This window comes from Carcharodon carcharias, chromosome 1 (genome assembly GCF_017639515.1).
Source record: "Carcharodon carcharias isolate sCarCar2 chromosome 1, sCarCar2.pri, whole genome shotgun sequence".
NCBI classification, from domain to species: domain Eukaryota; kingdom Metazoa; phylum Chordata; class Chondrichthyes; order Lamniformes; family Lamnidae; genus Carcharodon; species Carcharodon carcharias.
Window position 1 is genome coordinate 273,299,931 of NC_054467.1, and position 23,520 is coordinate 273,323,450.

The following is a 23,520-nucleotide window of genomic DNA, read 5'->3' on the forward strand; positions in this document are numbered from 1 at the left end:
CGATGTGAACATGTTTTAACCTTGTTACAGGACAACCATTTACACACACAATTAGTTCATTAGTTCTATGCTATTATCTTCGAGACACTCGTACATGATTATATTATCCACTCCTGTTCAATGTATACACACAGATCTTGCCTCTTATCTGGTCCAGACTATGACTTGTGGTTTATCAAAAGCTACCTCTTTGTCCATTGTATTTGGTTTTTAACCCTTTCACCTCCCCTTCACTACCCTCTGCTTCCTGTTCACAGAATCACAGAATTTTATTGGCACAGAAGGAGGCCATTCAGCCCATCGTGTCTGCACCAGCTCTGCAAATGAGCATTATGACTTGTGCCATTGCCCTGCCTTTTCTCCGTAACCCTGCACGTTGTTTCTATTCAAATAATCATCCAATGCCTTCTTGAATGCCTCGATTGAACGTGCCTCCACCACACGTCCAGGCAGTGAATTCCAGACCCAAACCACTCATTGTGTGAAGAAGATTTTTAGCCAGCTAATCTTTTATCCATGCCAGTATGTTACCCCCTACACCATGAGCGTTTATTTGCTGCAATAACATTTGATGTGGCATTTTAACAATTGCCTCCTGGAAATCTAAGTACAGTACATCTACCTGTTCCCCTTTATTCACAGCGTATGTTACTTCGTCAAAGAACTCCAATAAGTTGGTTAGATACAATTTTCCTTGCGCAAAACTACAGTGACCATGAAACCATTGTCGATTCTTGTAAAAACCCACCTGGTTCACTAATGTCCTTTAGGGAAGGAAATCTGCCGTCCTTACCTGGTCTGGCCTACATGTGACTCCAGACCCACAGCAATGTGATAGACTCTTAACTGTCTTCAGAAATGGCCGAGCAAGCCATTCAGTTCTCAAGGGCAACTAGGGATTGACAACAAATGCTGTCCTAGTCAATCGTGCCCCATCCCAGGAAGAAACAAAAAGTAGTATAGAGACCACCAACTAGTGAAAAGGATGTAGAAAAACAAATTTGCAAATGAATTATGGACAGGTGCAAGAGTTATAGAGTAATAATAATGGGGGACTTCAATTATCCAAATATAGACTGGGATAGGAATAGTGCAAAGTGACAAAAGGAGCGAGAGTTTCTGAAATGTGTTCAAGATAATTTTCTACTGCGATATGTTTCTAGTCCATCAAGAGGGTAGGTTCATTGGACCTGGTTCTGGGGAATGTATTGGCCCCAGTGGATCAAATATCAGTGGGAGAGCCTCTAAGGGACAGTGACCATTCTATCATAAAGTTTAGGTTGGACATGGAAAAGGAGATAGAGCAATCTAGAGCAGGGATAATCAGGGAGAGGCGATGGTGTAGTGGTATTCCCATTGGACTGGTATTCCAGAGACCCAGGGTAATGATCTGGGGACCTGGGTTCAAATCCAATAATAATCTGGAATTAAAAGTCTGATGATGACCACGAAATCATTGTCGATTGTTGTAAAAATCCACCTGGTTCATTAATGTTCTTTAGGGAAGGAAATCTCCCGTCTTTACCTGGTCTGGCCCATATGGGCCATTGATCTAGGCACCGGAAATGACAACAGCAATTTCAGCCCTGTTGACCCTGTAAAGATGATGGGGGAGCCCAGCACATCAGTGCAAAAGATAAAGCTGAAGCATTCGCAACAATCTTCAGCCAGAAGTGCCGAGTGGACGATCCATCTCAGCCTCCTCTGGAGGTCCCCAGCATCACAGATGCCAGTCTTCAGCCAATTCGATTCACTCCACGTGATATCAAGAAACAGCTGAAGGCACTGGATACTGCAAAGGCTAGCCAAGCTACAGCACTAGCATCTCCCCGGCTGTGTGGAAAATTGCCCAGGTACGTCCTGTACGCAAAAAGCAGGACAAATACAACCTGGCCAATTACCATCCCATCAGTCTACTCTCCATCATCAGTAAAGTAATGGAAGGAGTCAACAACAGTGCTATCTAGAAGCACTTGCTTAGCAATAACCAGCTCAGATTGGAGGAAGGTTTGTAGTGGAGTTCCTCAGGTGTCAGATTTGCGGCCCTTGTCTTTCCTGATATATATTGTTGGAAATGGAAGATTGAAATGTTGTCAACTGTTATAAGGATAGTCTTGAACTTCAAAAGTATGTTGGTGGCAGATGAAGTTCAATGCAGAGAAGTGTGAGGTGATTCGTTTTGGCAGGGTGCGGTGAGATAATATAAAATAAAGGGAGAGTCTCTAAAGGAGGTGCAGGAACAGAGGGAGCTTGGTGTATACATACATAGGTCATTGAAGATGGCAGGGCTATAGTATCTTAGGCTTTAATAATAGGGACATTGAGTACAAGAGTAAGGAGGTCATGTTGAACTTGTATAAGACGCTAGTTAAGCCTCATTTGGAGTACTGCGTCCAGTTCTGGGTACCATGCTTGAGGAAGGATGTGAAGGTTTTGGAGAGAGTACAGAGAAGATTCACAAGACTGATTCCGGGATGAAGAACTGTAGTTATGAGGATATATTGGAGAGGTTGGGTCTGTTTTCCTTGGAGAAAAGAAGGCTGAGAGGAGACTTGAATTGAGGTATTCAAGATCCTGAGGGGTACGGACAGGGTAAATAGTGAGAAACTATTCCACTCAAGAGAACATCAGGAACTAGAGGGCCAAGATTCAAAATAATTGGCAAGAGGAGTAAATGTGAAGTGAGGAAATCTTTTCACCCAGAGCCTAGAACAAACTTCCTGAGAATGTGGTGGAGGCAGGTTCGATCGAGGTATTCAAAAGGGAGTTGGATTGTTACCTGAAAAGAAAGAATGTGCAAGGTTACAGGGATAAGGTAGGGGAGTGGGACGTGGTAGAATGATCTTTCAGAGAGCCAGTGCAGACCCGATGTGCCGACCTCCTTCTGCTCTGTAAAGATTCTGTGATTCTGTGAATTGGGGATGGGCAATAAAAATGCTGGCTTAGCCAGCTAGGTCCACATCCTGTAAAATAATTAAATATTTGCCATTTAAGGATATGTGTGAAGTTGAATACTGATCACATTATTTCTTCTCATTACTCTCGATTTAATGGCCTAGCTGAACAAATGATTTGCACCGTGAAATCCCTAATTCTCAAATGTTGACAGACCAAGGAAGTTGCACACCAGAGTAACACCTTTAAGTGCACGTGTTCCGTGATTGTCAGAACTCATTTTTGATAGGCCAGTGTATACCAATCTTACCTATTCTTACCTGCTCTTCTGTCAGAAACAAGAGCGCAACTTTTAAGACTGCAAGAGAAGATGACCAATGTGCACAATAAAAATATAGGTACAGAATTTATCAAGTTTACAGCTGGGACAACAAGTTCACATCCAGGATCCCACAGAAGATACGTGGCAACCAGCCAATGTGACAGGGCTTTGTTCAGAACCAAGGCCCTATGATATCATCACACATAAAGGCATAACAGTGAGACAGAACAGGTGGACAAATCAGATCCATTCCAGATCCTCATTCACCATGCAGTCCTCTTGTATCAAGGGCTAGTCTCAAACACAACCAGGAACAACATCCAAAAATGACAACCACACAGATCACTGTGAACCATCAAAGAAAGCTCCAGATAAGGTTATCATTACAAGATCTGGACATATCAGCAAATTACCTCTGCTTTTTAGAGACTCATAGATTTGTCAGTTGTATACTTATGTACTTATGTAACTAAATATGAACGTGTAGTGTAAATAGTTATACTTCTTTGGAATGTATCTTTAAAAAAACGGGGGTGGATGTTGTAATATGCCTTTAAGGAATAGCAGCATGCCATCATTAGAAAGGAAGTGTGTCATGTGATCTTGTCTCAGTTTCACTTTGGCCTTTGAGCAGAACACAGCACACACAGCTCTGCAGCTCTGATACCCTCAAGCTTTCTGTCTGTGTATATCTGTTCATAACGAGTGTGCACAATCCCATTTGAGTGATTGATGCCTTCATATCATTATAACACTCACGACAATAACGTGACCAAAACTGCACAAGTACTCAAGTTGTGGCTTAACTAATGGTTTATATAGTTCCTGCATAAACTCCCTGCTCTTATGTTCTGGCTAATTCAAAACTGCCTTATCAATCCCTGTCCTGCTACCTTCAGGGATCTGTGGACATTCACTCCAAGGTCTCTCATTCCCTCCAAACCTCTTAGTATTTCCACATTTATTGTGCAATCCTTTGCCTAAATTCATCACCTCACACCTCTCTAGGTTGAACTCCATTTGCCACTTCTCTGCCCACCTGACCAGTCCATTGATATCTTCCTGCAGTCTACAGCAATCCTCCTCACTATCTACCGCACGGCCAATTATTGTGTCATCTGTAAACTTTTTGATCATTCCCCCTACATTTACATCCAAATCATTAATATAAACACAAACAGTGGGGACCTAATACTAAGCCCTGCGGAATCCCACTGGAAACAGCCTTCCAGTCACAAAAACACCCGTCAACAATTACCCTGTGTTTCCTGCCACTGAGCCAATTTAGTATCCAGCTTGTTACATTCCCCTGGATCCCATAGACTTTTATTTTTTTAACCAGTCTGCCCTGTCAAAAACCTTGGTAAAATCCACGTAGATCGACTCGACTTTCTCTTAACAAATCCATGCTGACTGCCCTTGATTAATCTGTACCTTTCTAAGTGACAGTTTATCCTGTCTCTCAGGATTGATTCTGATAATTTTCCCACTACCAAGGTCAGACTGACTGGCCTGTAATTATTCAGTCTGTCGTTCACTCCCTTTTTAAACAAAGGTACAACATTATCAGACCTCCAATCCCCCAGCACCTCACCTGTATCCATTGAGGATTGGAAAGTGATGGTCCGAACCTCAGCTATTTCCTCCCTGGCTCTAGATTTCGCTGCCCCACCCTTTTTCATTATGGGGACATCTTTACTCTGAACCCTTTGAATCTCTCGTTCGAATACCTCCCACGGCTGTGACACTGATTTACTTTCAAGTAGCTGTTTTGCTTTTGCTAAATCATTCCTCAGTTTAGTAAAATTGGCCTTGCCCCAATTTAGTACTTTACCTCCTGTTTTATGTTTGTCCTTTCTCATAACTATGTTAAAACTAACTGAATTATGATCATTGTTACCAAAATGCTCCCTCACTGTCACTCCTTCCACCTGCCCAGCTTCATTTCCTAAAACTAAGCCCAGAACCGTGCCCTTTCTTGTTGGGTTTGTTTCATTCTGGCCAAATATGTTCTCCTGAATGCATCTCAAAAATTCTGTTCCCTCCACTCCTTTCACGCTAAAACTATCCCAGTTAATATCAGGGTAGTTAAAATCCCCTACTATTACTGCCCTACTCTTCTTGCATTTCAGAGATTTGTCTCCATCTTTGCTCTTTAATCTCCCTGTGACTGGGGATCTATAGTACATACCCATTAGTGTGACTCCCCCTTTTTTGTTCCTAAGCTCAATCCATATGGCCTCAATTGATGATTCTTCTAACATATCATCCCTCCTCACAACTGTAATATCTTCTCTAACCAAAATATTTAACCCCCTCTTCCTTTTTAATCCCCTCTCTATCTCCTCTGAATACCCAGAACCAGGAATGTTGAGTGGCCAATCCTGTCCCACGCTAAGACATGTTTCTGTAATAGGAATCTAATGCTCTCTCTGCAGCTAGGCATTCACCTGCTCTAACCTCCTATTTCTATGCTCTCAAGTGTGTGCCACTAGGCCTAATCCAGAGATGACTACTTTTGAGGTCCTGCTTGTTAATTCCCTACCTAGCTCCCTAAATTTTACTTTCAGGACCACACCCCTCTTTCAGCCTATTGTGGACCACGACTGCTGGCTGTTCACCCTCCCTCCTCAGGGAGCTCTGCAGCTGCTCAGTAAGATCCTTGACCATGGTACCAGGGAGGCAAATCACATCATGCGCCACAGAAGCAGCCATCTATTCCCCTAACTATCAAATCATCTATCACCGTGGCTCTGCCAGCCTGCAATCATCAGTGAACATCCCCACTTCTGACCTTATGATGGAAGGAAGGTCATTGATGAAGCAGCTGAAGATGGTTGGGCCGAGGACACTACCCTGAGGAACTCCTGCAGTGATGTCCTGGAGCTGAGACGATTGGCTTCACCCCCCTTATCCTTTAATAATTAGTGCAATGGGGTTCTGGGACCCCGAGTTCTGTGTTGATGTTGGCTAATTGGGGAATGGGGCTCGTGGACACCGTTACTATTTCTGGGCCAGGTCTAAAATGTCCGTCTGCACAAGTCTGTGCAGGACTATCTGATCCAGGCTATAAACTCAAGACATTACGTTCACCCTGACTCTTAGTGGGCACTGTCTAATGCACATAATAACTCTTGTATTTACTAATTACTAATTCGATCACCACCAAATCCCATAATTCTATCAAGCTAAGCATGTTAATTCCATCTTTATGTTGGGAAGGTTCTGGAACGATCCCGTGATGTTGTTGATGAAGTTCCTGTTTCTCTTCGCCTCTGGGATACTTTTGGGGATCATCACAAGGACCGTCGCTTTGCATATGGCCGGTAGGTTACTGCACCTGCAACCGGAGAGCTGACCTACTGAGAGAAGCTTCTTTGGTGTTGTGGAGTGGGGGTGTGTGATGGGCTAATGGGGTATGGGGTGGGATGGGTGGATTGGGGGTGGAGGGTGCATGAGGGTGGGGGTTGTAGAAGGTAGAGCATGGAGTGCATAGTACAGGGCGGGAGGGGTGTGGGGTGGGCAGTGTGGAGGGGTGGGATGTTGGTTGGGGTGTGGGGTCATTGGTGGGGGTGTGGTGTGGAAGATTTGGGGGTGTGGAGTGGGGGTGGGGGTGGCGGGGTGGGGATGTGGGAGTGTGGAATGGGGGTGTGGGGATGTGAGGAGTGCGATGGGGTGTGCGGGTATGGGGTGGGGGTGTGGGAGTGGGATGGGTGTATGGGGGTGTGGGATGGGGGTGAGGGATGGGGTGTGGGATGTGGGGATGGGGGTGTGGGAGTGGGATGGGTGTATGGGGGTGTGGGATGGGGGTGAGGGATGGGGTGTGGGATGTGGGGATGGGGGTGTGGGAGTGGGATGGGTGTATGGGGGTGTGGGATGGGGGTGAGGGATGGGGTGTGGGATGTGGGGATGGGGGTGTGGGAGTGGGATGGGTGTATGGGGGTGTGGGATGGGGTGTGTGGGATGGGAGTGTGGGATGGGGGTGTGGGATGGGGGTGTGGGGGTGTGGGATGGGAGTGTGGGGATGGGGGTGTGGGATGGGGGTGTGGGATGGGAGTGTGGGATGGGGGTGTGGGATGGGGGTGTGGGATGGGAGTGTGGGGATGGGGGTGTGGGGATGGGGGTGTGGGATGGGGGTGTGGGATGGGGGTGTGGGGATGGGGGTGTGGGATGGGGTGTGTGGGATGGGAGTGTGGGATGGGGGTGTGGGGATGGGGGTGTGGGATGGGGTGTGTGGGATGGGAGTGTGGGATGGGGGTGTGGGGATGGGGGTGTGGGGGTGTGGGATGGGGGTGTGGGGGTGTGGGGATGGGGGTGTGGGATGGGGTGTGTGGGATGGGAGTGTGGGATGGGGGTGTGGGGATGGGGGTGTGGGATGGGGGTGTGGGGATGGGGGTGTGGGGATGGGGGTGTGGGATGGGGGTGTGGGATGGGAGTGTGGGATGGGGGTGTGGGGAGGGGGTTTGGGGATGGGGGTGTGGGGATGGGGGTGTGGGGATGGGGGTGTGGGGATGGGGGTGTGGGGATGGGGGTGTGGGGATGAGGGTGTGGGATGGGGTTGTGAGGGTGTGGGATGGGGGTGTGAGGGTGTGGGATGGGGGTGTGGGGATGGGGGTGTGGGGATGGGGGTGTGGGGATGGGGGTGTGGGGATGGGGGTGTGGGGATGGGGGTGTGGGGATGGGGGTGTGGGGATGGGGGTGTGGGGTGGGGGTGTGGGATGGGGGTGTGGGATGGGGGTGTGGGATGGGGGTGTGGGATGGGAGTGTGGGGGTGTGGGATGGGGGTGTGGGATGGGGGTGTGGGGGTGTGGGATGGGGTGTGGGGATGGGGGTGTGGGGATGGTGGTGTGGGATGGGGGTGTGGGGATGGGGGTGTGGGGGTGTGGGATGGGGGTGTGGGGTGGGGGTGTGGGATGGGGGTGTGGGGATGGGGGTGTGGGGTGGGGGTGTGGGATGGGGGTGTGGGATGGGGGTGTGGGATGGGGGTGTGGGATGGGGGTGTGGGGGTGTGGGGATGGGGGTGTGGGATGGGGTGTGTGGGATGGGAGTGTGGGATGGGGGTGTGGGGATGGGGGTGTGGGATGGGAGTGTGGGATGGGGGTGTGGGATGGGGGTGTGGGGATGGGGGTGTGGGATGGGGGTGTGTGGGATGGGAGTGTGGGATGGGGGTGTGGGATGGGGGTGTGGGATGGGGGTGTGGGGAGGGGGTTTGGGGATGGGGTTGTGAGGGTGTGGGATGGGGGTGTGGGGATGGGGGTGTGGGATGGGGGTGTGGGGATGGGGGTGTGGGGATGGGGGTGTGGGGATGGGGGTGTGGGGATGGGGGTGTGGGGTGGGGGTGTGGGATGGGGTGTGGGATGGGAGTGTGTGGGATGGGGTGTGGGGATGGGGGTGTGGGGATGGTGGTGTGGGGTGGGGGTGTGGGATGGGGGTGTGGGATGGGGGTGTGGGATGGGGTGTGTGGGATGGGAGTGTGGGATGGGGGTGTGGGGAGGGGGTTTGGGGATGGGGTTGTGAGGGTGTGGGATGGGGGTGTGAGGGTGTGGGATGGGGGTGTGGGGATGGGGGTGTGGGGATGGGGGTGTGGGATGGGGGTGTGGGGAGGGGGTTTGGGGATGGGGTTGTGAGGGTGTGGGATGGGGGTGTGGGATGGGGGTGTGGGGATGGGGGTGTGGGATGGGGGTGTGGGATGGGAGTGTGGGGGTGTGGGATGGGGGTGTGGGGATGGGGGTGTGGGATGGGGGTGTGGGATGGGGGTGTGGGATGGGGGTGTGGGGATGGGGGTGTGGGATGGGGGTGTGGGATGGGGGTGTGGGGATGGGGGTGTGGGATGGGGGTGTGGGATGGGGGTGTGGGATGGGGGTGTGGGATGGGGGTGTGGGATGGGGGTGTGGGGATGGGAGTGTGGGGATGAGGGTGTGGGAATGAGGGTGTGGGATGGGGGTGTGGGATGGGGGTGTGGAGGTGTGGGATAGGAGTGTGGGAATCGGGGTGTGGGGATGGGGGTGTGGGATAGGGTGTGGGGGGGTGCGGAATGGGAGTGTGGGGTGAGGGTGTGTGGTGGGGGTGTGGGATGGGGTTGTGAGGGTGTGGGATGGGGGCGTGGGGATGTGGATGTGGGGATGAGGGTGTGGGATGGGGGTGTCAGGGTGTGGGCTAGGAATGTGGGGGTGTGGGGATGGGGGTATGGGGATGGGGGTGTGGGATGGGGGTGTGGGATGGGGGTGTGGGATGGGGGTGTGGGGATGGGGGTGTGGGATGGGGGTGTGGGATGGGGGTGTGGGGATGGGGGTGTGGGGATGGGGGTGTGGGATGGGATGTGGGATGGGGTGTGGGGGTGTGGGATGGGGGTGTGGGATGGGGGTGTGGGGGTGTGGGATGGGGGTGTGGGATGGGATGTGGGATGGGGTGTGGGGGTGTGGGATAGGGTGTGGGGGTGTGGGATGGGGGTGTGGGGGTGTGGGGGGGGTGTGGTGGGATGGGGATGTCAGGGTGTGGGATAGTGATGTGGGGATGGGGGTGTGGGATGGGGTGTGGGGGTGTGGGATGGGAGTGTGGGATTGTAATGTGGGATGGGAGTGTGGGATGGGGGTGTGGGATGGGATGTGGGATGGGGTGTGGGATGGGATGTGGGATGGGGTGTGGGGGTGTGGGATAGGGGTGTGGGATGGGAGTGTGGGATTGGAATGTGGGATTGGAATGTGGGATGGGGGTGTGGGATGGGGGTGTGGGGGTGTGGGATGGGGGTGTGGGATGGGGGTGTGGGATGGGGTGTGGGATGGGAGTGTGGGATGGGGGTGTGGGATGGGAGTGTGGGATGGGAGTGTGGGATGGGGGTGTGGGATGGGAGTGTGGGATGGGAGTGTGGGATTGGAATGTGGGATGGGAGTGTGGGATGGGGGTGTGGGATGGGGGTGTGGGATGGGGGTGTCAGGGTGTGGGATAGGGGTGTGGGGATGGGGGTGTGGGATGGGGGTGTGGGATGGGGGTGTGGGGGTGTGGGATGGGAGTGTGGGATTGGAATGTGGGATGGGAGTGTGGGATGGGAGTGTGGGAGGGGGGTGTGGGAGGGGGTTTGGGATGGGGGTTTGGGATGGGGGTGTGGGATGGGGGTGTGGGATGGGGGTGTGGGATGGGATGGGGGTGTGGGGGTGTGGGATGGGGTGTGGGGGTGTGGGATGGGGGTGTGGGGGTGTGGGATGGGGGTGTGGGATGGGGGTGTGGGATGGGGGTGTGGGGGTGTGGGATGGGGGTGTGGGATGGGGGTGTGGGATGGGGGTGTGGGGGTGTGGGGATGGGGGTGTGGGATGGGGGTGTGGGATGGGGGTGTGGGGGTGTGGGATGGGGGTGTGGGATGGGATGGGGGTGTGGGGGTGTGGGATGGGGGTGTGGGGGTGTGGGATGGGGGTGTGGGATGGGAGTGTGGGGGTGTGGGATGGGGGTGTGGGGATGGGGGTGTGGGATGGGGGTGTGGGATGGGGGTGTGGGATGGGAGTGTGGGATGGGGGTGTGGGGATGGGGGTGTGGGATGGGGGTGTGGGGATGGGGGTGTGGGGATGGGGGTGTGGGATGGGTGTGTGGGGGTGTGGGATGGGGGTGTGGGATGGGGGTGTGGGATGGGAGTGTGGGATGGGAGTGTGGGATGGGGGTGTGGGATGGGGTGTGGGATGGGGTGTGGGATGGGGGTGTGGGATGGGGGTGTGGGATGGGGGTGTGGGTTGGGAGTGTGGGTTGGGAGTGTGGGGATGGGGGTGTGGGGTGGGGGTGTGGGGTGGGGGTGTGGGGATGGGGTGTGGGGGTGTGGGATAGGGTGTGTGGGGGTGTGGGATGGGAGTGTGGGGTGGGGGTGTGGGGTGGGGGTGTGGGGTGGGGGTGTGGGGTGGGGGTGTGGGGCGGGGATGTCAGGGTGTGGGATAGGGGTGTGGGGATGGGCGTGTGGGATGGGGTGTGGGGGTGTGGGATGGGGTGTGGGGGTGTGGGATGGGGGTGTGGGGGTGTGGGATGGGGGTGTGGGATGGGGGTGTGGGGGTGTGGGATGGGGGTGTGGGGGTGTGGGGTGGGGTTGTGGGATGGGGTGTGGGGGTGTGGGATGGGGTGTGGGGTTGTGGGATGGGGTGTGGGGGTGTGGGATGGGGTGTGGGGGTGTGGGATGGGGTGTGGGGGTGTGGGATGGGGTGTGGGGGTGTGGGGTGGGGGTGTGGGGGTGTGGGGTGGGGGTGTGGGATGGGAGTGTGGGATGGGGGGTGTGGGATGGGGGGTGTGGGATGGGGGGTGTGGGATGGGAGTGTGGGATGGGGGGTGTGGGATGGGGGGTGTGGGATGGGAGTGTGGGATGGGGGTGTGGGGGTGTGGGATGGGGTTGTGGGGGTGTGGGATGGGGTTGTGGGGGTGTGGGATGGGGTTGTGGGGGTGTGGGATGGGGTTGTGGGGGTGTGGGATGGGGGTGTGGGATGGGGTTGTGGGGGTGTGGGATGGGGTTGTGGGGGTGTGGGATGGGGTTGTGGGGGTGTGGGATGGGGTTGTGGGGGTGTGGGATGGGGTTGTGGGGGTGTGGGATGGGGTGTGGGATGGGGTGTGGGATGGGGGTGTGGGATGGGGTGTGGGATGGGGTGTGGGGTTGTGGGATGGGGGTGTGGGGGTGTGGGATTGGGGTGTGGGATGGGAGTGTGGGATGGGGGTGTGGGATGGGGGTGTGGGATGGGGGTGTGGGATGGGGGTGTGGGATGGGAGTGTGGGATGGGAGTGTGGGATGGGGTGTGGGATGGGAGTGTGGGGGTGTGGGATGGGAGTGTGGGGGTGTGGGATGGGAGTGTGGGGGTGTGGGATGGGGTGTGGGGGTGTGGGATGGGGGTGTGGGAGTGTGGGATGGGGGTGTGGGGGTGTGGGATGGGGTGTGGGGGTGTGGGATGGGGGTGTGGGATGGGGGTGTGGGATGGGGGTTTGGGATGGGGGTGTGGGATGGGGGTGTGGGATGGGGTGTGGGATGGGGTGTGTGGGATGGGGTGTGGGATGGGGGGTGGTGTGGGGAGTGGGGTGTGGGATGGGGTGTGGGGTGTGGGAGGTGGTGTGGGGAGTGGGGTGTGGGATGGGGGCTGTGGGGGTGTGGGATGGGGGTGTGGGATGGGAGTGTGGGGGTGTGGGATGGGGGTGTGGGATGGGGGGTGTGGGGTGGGGTGTGGGATGGGGGGTGTGGGATGGGGGTGTGGGATGGGGGTGTGGGATGGGGGTGTGGGATGGGGGTGTGGGATGGGGTGTGGGATGGGGTGGGGGGGGGTGGGGGTGTGTGGGATGGGGTTGGGCAGTGTGGGTTGGGATGTGTGTGGGGTGTGGGGATGGGTGTGTGGGGGTGTGGGATGGTGTGTGGATGGGGGTGTGGGATGGGGGTGTGGGGGGGGTATGGGGGTGGGGATGGGGGTGTGGGATGGGGGTGTGGATGGGGGTGTGGGGATGGGGGTGGTGTGGGGGGGGTGGGATGGGGGTGTGGGATGGGGGTGTGGATGGGGGTGTGGGATGGGGTGTGGGATGGGGGTGTGGGATGGGGGTGGGGGGGTGTGGGATGGGGGTGGGATGGGGGTGTGGGATGGGGGTGTGGGATGGGGGTGGGGGTGTGGATGGGGGTGTGGGATGTTGTGATGGGGTGTGGGATGGGGGTGTGTGGGGGTGGGATGGGGGTGTGGGATGGGGGTGTGGGGGGGGGTGGGATGGGGGTGGGATGGGCGTGTGGGATGGGGGTGTGGGATGGGGTGTGGGTGTGGGATGGGGGTGTGGGATGGGGGTGTGGGATGGGAGTGTGGGATGGGGGTGTGGGATGGGGTGTGGGATGGGGTGCGTGGGTGTGGGATGGGGGTGTGGGATGGGGGTGTGGGATGGGGGTGTGGGATGAGGGTGCGGGGGTGTGGGATGGGGGTGTGGGATGGGGGTGTGGGGGTGTGGGATGGGGGGGTGGGGGTGTGGGATGGGGGTGTGGGATGGGGGTGTGGGATGGGGGTGTGGGATGGGGGTGTGGGATGGGGGTGTGGGGGTGTGGGATGGGGGTGTGGGATGGGGTGTGGGGGTGTGGGATGGGGGTGTGGGGGTGTGGGATGGGGGTGTGGGATGGGGGTGTGGGGGTGTGGGATGGGGGTGTGGGATGGGGGTGTGGGATGGGGGTGTGGGATGGGGGTGTGGGATGGGGGTGTGGGATGGGGGTGTGGGGGTGTGGGATGGGGGTGTGGGGGTGTGGGATGGGGGTGTGGGGGTGTGGGATGGGGGTGTGGGGGTGTGGGATGGGGGTGTGGGATGGGGGTGTGGGATGGGAGTGTGGGATGGGAGTGTGGGATGGGGGTGTGGGATGGGGGTGTGGGATGGGAGTGTGGGGGTGTGGGATGGGGGTGTGGGATGGGAGTGTGGGGGTGTGGGATGGGAGTGTGGGGGTGTGGGATGGGAGTGTGGGATGGGAGTGTGGGGGTGTGGGATGGGGGTGTGGGATGGGGGTGTGGGATGGGGTGTGGGATGGGAGTGTGGGATGGGGGTGTGGGATGGGGGTGTGGGATGGGAGTGTGGGGGTGTGGGATGGGGGTGTGGGATGGGAGTGTGGGGGTGTGGGATGGGAGTGTGGGGGTGTGGGATGGGAGTGTGGGATGGGAGTGTGGGGGTGTGGGATGGGGGTGTGGGATGGGGGTGTGGGATGGGGTGTGGGATGGGAGTGTGGGATGGGAGTGTGGGGTGTGGGTGTGGGAGGGGGTTTGGGATGGGGGTTTGGGATGGGGGTGTGGGATGGGGGTGTGGGATGGGGGTGTGGGATGGGGGTGTGGGATGGGAGTGTGGGATGGGGATGTGGGGTGGGGGTGTGGGGATGGGGTGTGGGTGTGTGGGATAGGGTGTGTGGGGGTGTGGGATGGGAGTGTGGGATGGGGGTGTGGGGTGGGGGTGTGGGGATGGGCGTGTGGGATGGGGTGTGGGGGTGTGGGATGGGGGTGTGGGATGAGGGTGCGGGGGTGTGGGATGGGGGTGTGGGATGGGGGTGTGGGATGGGGGTGTGGGATGGGGGTGTGGGATGGGGGTGTGGGATGGGGGTGTGGGATGGGGGTGTGGGGGTGTGGGATGGGGGTGTGGGAGTGTGGGATGGGAGTGTGGGGTGTGGGGTGGGGGTGTGGGATGGGGGTGTGGGATGGGAGTGTGGGATGGGAGTGTGGGATGGGGGTGTGGGAGTGTGGGATGGGAGTGTGGGGGTGTGGGGTGGGGGTGTGGGGTGGGGGTGTGGGATGGGGGTGTGGGATGGGGGTGTGGGATGGGGGTGTGGGATTGGAGTGTGGGATGGGGGTGTGGGTGTGTGGGATGGGAGTGTGGGGGTGTGGGATGGGGGTGTGGGGTGGGGGTGTGGGATGGGGGTGTGGGATGGGGGTGTGGGATTGGAGTGTGGGATGGGAGTGTGGGATTGGAGTGTGGGATGGGGTGTGGGATGGGGGTGCGGGGGTGTGGGATGGGGGTGCGGGGGTGTGGGATGGGGGTGTGGGAGTGTGGGATGGGAGTGTGGGATGGGGGTGTGGGATGGGGGTGTGGGATGGGGTGTGGGATGGGGGTGCGGGGGTGTGGGATGGGGGTGCGGGGGTGTGGGATGGGGGTGCGGGGGTGTGGGATGGGGGTGTGGGATGAGGGTGCGGGGGTGTGCGATGGGGGTGTGGGATGGGGGTGTGGGATGGGGGTGTGGGAGTGTGGGATGGGAGTGTGGGATGGGGGTGTGGGATGGGGGTGTGGGATGGGGTGTGGGATGGGGGTGCGGGGGTGTGGGATGGGGGTGCGGGGGTGTGGGATGGGGGTGCGGGGGTGTGGGATGGGGGTGTGGGATGAGGGTGCGGGGGTGTGGGATGGGGGTGTGGGATGGGGGTGTGGGATGGGGGTGTGGGATGTGGGTGTGGGATGGGGGTGTGGGATGGGGTGTGGGAGTGTGGGATGGGAGTGTGGGGTGTGGGGTGGGGGTGTGGGATGGGAGTGTGGGGGTGTGGGGGATGGGGTGTGGGATTGGAGTGTGGGGATGGGGGTGTGGGATGGGGGTGTGGGAGTGTGGGATGGGAGTGTGGGGTGTGGGGTGGGGGTGTGGGATGGAGTGTGGGGGTGTGGGATGGGGGTGTGGGGGTGTGGGATGGGGGTGTGGGATGAGGGTGCGGGGGTGTGGGATGGGGGTGTGGGATGGGGGTGTGGGATGGGGGTGTGGGATGGGGGTGTGGGAGTGTGGGATGGGAGTGTGGGGTGTGGGGTGGGGGTGTGGGATGGGGGTGTGGGATGGGAGTGTGGGATGGGGGTGTGGGATGGGGGTGTGGGAGTGTGGGATGGGAGTGTGGGGGTGTGGGGTGGGGGTGTGGGATGGGGGTGTGGGATGGGGGTGTGGGATGGGGGTGTGGGATGGGGGTGTGGGATGGGGGTGTGGGATTGGAGTGTGGGGATGGGGATGTGGGATTGGAGTGTGGGATGGGAGTGTGGGATGGGGGTGTGGGGGTGTGGGATGGGGGTGTGGGATGGGGGTGTGGGATGGGGTGTGGGATGGGGGTGTGGGATGGGGGTGTGGGGGTGTGGGATGGGGGTGTGGGATGGGGGTGTGGGATGGGGGTGTGGGATGGGGTGTGGGGGATGGGGTGTGGGATGGAGGTGTGGGATGGGAGTGTGGGATGGGAGTGTGGGATGGGAGTGTGGGATGGGAGTGTGGGATGGGGTGTGGGGGATGGGGTGTGGGGGATGGGGGTGTGGGGGTGTGGGATGGGGTGTGGGGGATGGGGGTGTGGGAGTGTGGGATGGGAGTGTGGGATGGGAGTGTGGGATGGGGTGTGGGGGATGGGGGTGTGGGATGGGGTGTGGGAGTGTGGGATGGGTTGTGGGATGGGGTGTGGGATGGGAGTGTGGGGGTGTGGGATGGGGGTGTGGGGGTGTGGGATGGGGGTGTGGGGGTGTGGGGATGGGGGTGTGGGATGGGGGTGTGGGATGGGGGTGTGGGATGGGGGTGTGGGATGGGTGTGGGATGGGAGTGTGGGATGGGAGTGTGGGATGGGAGTGTGGGATGGGAGTGTGGGATGGGGGTGTGGGATGGGGTGTGGGATGGGGTGTGGGATGGGGTGTGGGATGGGGGTGTGGGATGGGGGTGTGGGATGGGAGTGTGGGATGGGGGTGTGGGATGGGAGTGTGGGATGGGAGTGTGGGGGTGTGGGATGGGGGTGTGGGATGGGGGTGTGGGATGGGGGTGTGGGATGGGGGTGTGGGATGGGAGTGTGGGGGTGTGGGATGGGGGTGTGGGATGGGAGTGTGGGAGTGTGGGATGGGGGTGTGGGATGGGAGTGTGGGATGGGGGTGTGGGATGGGGGTGTGGGATGGGGTGTGGGATGGGAGTGTGGGGGTGTGGGATGGGGGTGTGGGATGGGAGTGTGGGGGTGTGGGATGGGGGTGTGGGATGGGAGTGTGGGGGTGTGGGATGGGAGTGTGGGATGGGAGTGTGGGGGTGTGGGATGGGAGTGTGGGATGGGGGTGTGGGGGTGTGGGATGGTAGTGTGGGGGTGTGGGATGGTAGTGTGGGGGTGTGGGATGGTAGTGTGGGGGTGTGGGATGGGAGTGTGGGGGTGTGGGATGGGAGTGTGGGGGTGTGGGATGGGAGTGTGGGGGTGTGGGATGGGGGTGTGGGGGTGTGGGATGGGGGTGTGGGGGTGTGGGATGGGGGTGTGGGGGTGTGGGATGGGAGTGTGGGGGTGTGGGATGGGGGTGTGGGGGTGTGGGATGGGGGTGTGGGGGTGTGGGATGGGAGTGTGGGATGGGGGTGTGGGATGGGGTGTGGGATGTGGTGTGGGATGAGGGTGTGGGGGTGTGGGATGGGGGTTTGGGATGGGGGTGTGGGGTGGGGGTGTGGGGTGGGGGTGTGGGATGGGGGTGTGGGGGTGTGGGATGGGAGTGTGGGATGGGGGTGTGGGATGGAGGTGTGGGGGTGTGGGATGGGGGTGTGGGGGTGTGGGATGGGGTGTGGGATGGGGTGTGGGATAGGGGTGTGGGATGGGGGTGTGGGATGGGGGTGTGGGGGTGTGGGATGGGGGTGTGGGAGTGTGGGATGGGTGTGTGGGGGTGTGGGATGGGAGTGTGGGATGGGGTGTGGGATGGGGTGTGGGATGGGAGTGTGGGATGGGGTGTGGGATGGGGGTGTGGGGGTGTGGGATGGGGGTGTGGGAGTGTGGGATGAGTGTGTGGGGGTGTGGGATGGGAGTGTGGGATGGGGGTGTGGGATGGGGGTGTGGGATGGGGGTGTGGGGGTGTGGGGTGGGGGTGTGGGGTGGGGGTGTGGGATGGGGTGTGGGATGGGATGGGGTGGGATGGGGTGTGGGATGGGGGTGTGGGGGTGTGGGATGGGGGTGTGGGATGGGGGTGTGGGATGGGAGTGTGGGGGTGTGGGATGGGGGTGTGGGATGGGGGTGTGGGATGGGGGTGTGGGGTGGGGGTGTGGGGTGGGGGTGTGGGATGGGGGTGTGGGATGGGGGTGTGGCATGGGGGTGTGGGGGTGTGGGATGGGAGTGTGGGGGTGTGGGATGGGGGTGTGGGATGGGAGTGTGGGGGTGTGGGATGGGGGTGTGGGATGGGAGTGTGGGATGGGGGTGTGGGATGGGGGTGTGGGGGTGTGGGATGGGGGTGTGGGATGGGGGTGTGGGGGTGTGGGATGGGGGTGTGGGTGTGTGTGGGGGTGTGGGATGGGGGTGTGTGGGATGGGAGTGTGGGATGGGAGTGTGGGATGGGGGTGTGGGATGGGGGTGTGGGATGGGGGTGTGGGATGGGGGTGTGGGATGGGGGTGTGGGATGGGGGTGTGGGATGGGGGTGTGGGGGTGTGGGATGGGGGTGTGGGATGGGAGTGTGGGGGTGTGGGATGGGGGTGTGGGGGTGTGGGATGGGGGTGTGGGATGGGGGTGTGGGATGGGATTGTGGGGGTGTGGGATGGGGGTGTGGGATGGGAGTGTGGGATGGGAGTGTGGGGGTGTGGGATGGGGGTGTGGGATGGGGGTGGGTCTTTAGTTTATACACTAAAGTAAGTTAATAAACTAAGTTAATAATGAATAACTAAGTTAATAAGTTAAGTATGTGCATAAGCAACGGATCAGAATGATTGATCCTGATTGGGGTGGTTTGAGGGTGCAGCGATAGCGGGATCAGTCTCGGGGGGAATGCTGCCACCTTCTTATATCTGTACACTTGCACCAAGTTGGCGTCTGCAATGATTTCTGTGAAAGCCCTCTGTCCACACTCAAATCAACTACTCCCTTGTTAACGTGCCAACTGTTCGCAAATCATTAATTTAATGTTGTTCTGAGACTAAAAAAAGTAGTATCTATTCTGCCCCATGTGACTGCAGCCCACAGAGAATGTCAAATGACAGTGAGATTTTTAAATTTATTCGTTCATGGGATGTGGGACCTTATCAAAAACTTTGCTAAAGTCCATGTGGACCACATCAAATGCATATCAGGGCCCATAGACTTTTTAGTGTCCAGTGCCTTTAGCCGTTTCTTGATATCACATGGAGTGAATCAAATTGGCTGAAGACTGGCATCTGTGATGCTCGGGGCCTCCAGAGGAGCCTGAGATGGATCATCCACTCAGCACTTCCGGCTGAAGATTGTAGTAAATTCTTCAGCCTTGTCTTTTGCACTGATGTGCTGGGCTTCCCCATCATTGAGGATGGGGATATTTGTGGAGCCTCCTCCTCCAGTGAGTTGTTTAATTGTCCACCACCATTCACAACTGGATGTGGCAGGATTGCAGAGTTTAGATCTGATCCGTTAGTTGTGGGATCACTTAGCCCTGTCTATCACTTGCTGCTTATGCTGTTTGGCACAGGAGTAATCCTGTGTTATAGCTTCACCAGGTTGACACCTCATTTTTAGGTATACCTGGTGCTGCTCCTGGCATGCCCTCCTGCACTCTTCATTGAACCAGGGTTGATTCCCTGGCTTGATGGTAATGGTAGACTGGGGGATATGCCGGGCCATGAGGTTACAGATTGTGTTCGAGTACAATTCTGCTGCTGCTGATGGTCCACAGCACCTCATGGATGCCCAGTCTTGAGTTGCTAGATCTGTTCAAAATCTATCCCATTTAGCACGGTGGTAGTGCCACACAACATGGTGGAGGGTATCCTCAATGTGAAGGTGGGACTTCGTCTCTGCAGTTACACAGTGTGATGGTCATCTTACTGATACTGTCGCTGTTATGACCTGTAAAGGCCAAGTTATTTAAAATCCCAGAGGGAAACCTGAAACAACTGTCATAACCTATATTTTCAATTGGTATGTTTTGAGTTGCAACTCTGAATTCAGGAATAAGATCGCCAGTTCTCGAGAGGTTTTTATATCAAACCACATGAGACATTTATTAATCTACACAGGTTAAACATATACACATGGCTACAAATTACTACTATCACAATTTTTTAACAATATTTTAAACTAATCTCCACTAAGGCAACAACAACCCATAGACTTTAAACAGACACCAGGCAAAGCATTTTCACCTTACACATTCAAAATGAGGTTCCTTTTACTTTGGTTCCTTTGCAAACAGCTGGAGGCTTACAGCTGCTTTGATGTTACAAGCCTCCGCTCTGCACACACACAACTGCTGAAGTTAAACCCAGCGCTTCCCTTTGAATGTAAATTCTCATTGTATCACCAGGTCCTCTGGACTCCACCTCTTCTAACAATAAAACCCTTTTTATAGCAACAACTTTATTACTAATATAAACATTGCTTGGTGTCTCCTAGCTAGCTGCAAGATTTCACTCCCACTCTTGAATGGTTTATTCAACAAAATGCAAATGTCCCCTCTACCTCTGTGTTTACATCTTAAAACTACTATACATCAAAGCACATAGACCAGCTGGCTTTAATCCAATTAAAACCAACACAGAAACACGCACAGACTAAACCTCTACTTTAAAAAAAATATTTTGCAATGACATTATGTACATTAATAGCTTCATGACAAATGCATCTGCAGCAGGCAGGATGGTGAGGATGAGGTCTATACAATTGAAGCAAGACTTCACTACTCCTGTACTCAAATCCTCTTGTGATAAAGGCTAACACTTGTCACTCTCACTTATCTCAGGAGCTCAGCTCTTTTGTCCATGTTTGAACCAAGGCTGTAATGAGGTCAGGAGCTGAGTGGCCCTGGCGGAACCCAAACTGGGCATCAGTGAGCAGGTTATTGCTAAGCAAGTCCACTTGATAGCACTGTTGATGACCCCTTCCATCACTTTACTGATGATGGAGAGTAGACTGATGGGGTGGTAATGGGCTGGGCTGGACTTGTCCTGCTGTTTATGTACAGGACATACCTGGGTAATTTTCCACATAGCCGGGTAGATCCCAGTGCTGTAGCTGTACTGGGACAGCTTAGCTAAGTGCTTGGCAAGTCCTGGAGCACAGGTCTTCAGTTCTATTGTCAGAATACTGTCAGGGCCCATGGCCTTTGCACTATCCAGTGCCTTCAGCTGTTTCTTGATATCACGTGGGGTGAATCAAATTGGCTGAAGACTGACATCTGTGATGCTGGGGACCTCCAGAGGAGGCTGAGATGGATCATCCACTTGGCACTTCTGGCTGAAGATTGTAGCAAATTCTTCAGCCTTATCTTTTGCACTGATGTGCTGGGCTCCTCCATCATTGAGGATGGGGATATTTGTGGAGCCTCCTCCTCCAGTGAGTTGTTTAATTGTCCACCACCATTCACAACTGGATGTGGCAGGACTGCAGAGCTTAGATCTGATCTGTTTGTTGTGGGATCACTTAACTCTGTCTATCACTTGCTGCTTATGCTGTTTGGCAAGTAGTCCTGTGTTATAGCTTCACCAGGTTGACACCTCATTTTTAGGTGTGCCTGGTGCTGCTCCTGACATGCCCTCCTGCACTCTTCATTGAACCAGGGTTGATCCCCTGGCTTGATGGTAATGGTAGGGTGGGAGATTTGCAGGGCCATGAGGTTACAGATTGTGTTTGAGTACAATTCTGCTGCTGCTGATGGCCCACGGCACCTCATGGATACCCAGTCTTGAGTTGCTAGATCTGTTTGAAATCTATCCCATTTAGCATGGTGGTAGTGCCACACAACATGATGGAGGGTATCCTCAATGTGACGGTGGGACTTCGTCTCCTCAAGGACTGCGCGGTGGTCCCTTCTACCGATACTATCATGGACAGATGCATCTGTGACAGGCAGGTTGGTGAGGATGGGGTCAAGTATGTTTTTCCCTCTTGTTGGTTCCCTCGCCACCTGCCGCAGACCCAGCCTATCAGCTGTCATTTAGGACTCAGCCAGCTCGGTCAGTAGTGGTGCTGCCGAGTCACTCTTGGTGATGGACATTGAAGTCCCCCACCCAGAGTACATTCTGCATCCTTGCCACCCTCAGTGCTTCCTCCAAGTGGTGTTCAACATGGAGGGGCACTGATTCATCAGCTGAGGGAGGGCGGTACATGGCAGTCAGCAGGAGGTTTCCTTGCCCATGTTTGACCTGGTGCCATGAGACTTCATGGGGTCCGGAGTCGATGTTGAGGACTCCCAGGGAAACTCCCTCCTGACTGTATACCACTGTGCCCCCACCTCTGCTGGGTCTGTCCTGCCGGTGGGACAGGACATACCCAGGGATGGTGATGGTGGTGTCTGGGACATTATCTATAAGGCATGATTCCGTGAGGATGACTGTGTCAGGCTGTTGCTCTCCCAATTTTGGCTCCAGCCACGGATGTTCGTAAGGGGGACTTTGCAGGGCTGACAGGGCTGAGATTGCCGTTGTTGTTTCTGGTGCCTCGGTCAATTCTGGGTGGTCTGTCTGGTTTCATTCCTTTTTTTTGTGACTGTAGCGGTTTGTTACAGCTGAGTGTCTGGCTCTGCCATTTAAGAGTCAGCCACATTTGCTGTGGGTCTGGAGTCACATGTAGGTCAGACCAGGTAAGGATGGCAGATTTCCTTCCTTGAAGGGCATTACTGAACCAGATAGGTTTTTACAACAATCGACAATGGTTTCATGGTCACCATCAGACTTTTACTTCCAGATTTTTACTGAATTCAAATTCCACCATCTGCCGATTCGAACCTGAATCTCCAGATCATTACCCTGGGTCTCTGCATTACCAGCCCAGTGACAATCCCACTATGCTATCACCTCCCCTTGGGTATGAGCAGGGACACTCTGAGTGTGTCTGGATGTGAGCAAGGTAACCCTCAGTGCATCAGGGTGTGAGCGAGGTCAGTCTGAGTGTGTCTGGGTGCGAGCGAGGGCAGTCTGAGTGTGTCAGGGTGCGAGCGAGGGCAGTCTGAGTGTGTCTGGGTGTGAGCGAAGGCAGACTGAGTGTGTCTTGGTGTGAGCGAGGGCAGTCTGAGTGTGTCTGGGTGTGAGTGAGCGCAGTCTGGATGTGATCGAGGGCAGTCTGAATGTGCCTGGGTGTGAGCGAGGGCAGTCTGAATGTGCCTGGGTGTGAGCGAGGGCAGTCTGAATGTGCCTGGGTGTGAGCGAGTGCAGTCTGAATGTGCCTGGGTGTGAGCGAGGGCAGTCTGAATGTGCCTGGGTGTGAGCGAGGGCAGTCTGAATGTGCCTGGGTGTGAACGAGGGCAGTCTGAGTGTGTCTGGGTGTGAGCGAGGGCAGTCTGAGTGTGTCTGGGTGTGAGCGAGGGCAGTCTGAGTGTGATTGGGTGTGAGCGAGGGCAGTCTGGGTGTGAGCGAGGGCAGTCTGGGTGTGAGCGAGGGCAGTCTGAGTGTGATTGGGTGTGAGCGAGGGCAGTCTGGGTGTGAGCGAGGGCAGTCTGGGTGTGAGCGAGGGCAGTCTGGGTGTGAGCGAGGGCAGTCTGGGTGTGAGCGAGGGCAGTCTGGGTGTGTCTGGGTGAGAGCGAGGGCAGTCGGTGTGAGGGCAGTCTCAGTGTGTCTGGTTGTGAGCGAGGGCAGTCTGAGTGTGATTGGGTGTGAGCGAGGGCAGTCTGGGTGTGATTGGGTGTGAGCGAGGGCAGTCTGGGTGTGATTGGGTGTGAGCGAGGGCAGTCTGGGTGTGATTGGGTGTGAGCGAGGGCAGTCTGGGTGTGAGCGAGGGCAGTCTGGGTGTGAGCGAGGGCAGTCTGGGTGTGAGCGAGGTCAGTCTGGGTGTGAGCGAGGGCAGTCTGGGTGTGAGCGAGGACAGTCTGGGTGTGAGCGAGGGCAGTCTGGGTGTGATTGGGTGTGAGCGAGGGCAGTCTGGGTGTGAGCGAGGGCAGTCTGGGTGTGAGCGAGGGCAGTCTGGGTGTGAGCGAGGGCAGTCTGGGTGTGAGCGAGGGCAGTCTG

The 23,520-nt window shown here is 56.8% G+C and overlaps 1 protein-coding gene across 3 annotated transcripts in view; it reads left to right on the top strand.

The window, feature by feature from the left end:
• Positions 1-23,520, top strand: part of LOC121281698 (rho-related BTB domain-containing protein 2-like) — a 443,351-nt gene that overhangs the window by 273,397 nt on the left and 146,434 nt on the right. For all 3 annotated transcript variants that reach the window (XM_041194627.1, XM_041194631.1, XM_041194629.1), the window contains exon 3: positions 6,440-6,543. In XM_041194627.1, coding sequence (XP_041050561.1) covers positions 6,440-6,543 — 104 coding nt within the window. The remainder of the gene's footprint in view (positions 1-6,439; positions 6,544-23,520) is intronic.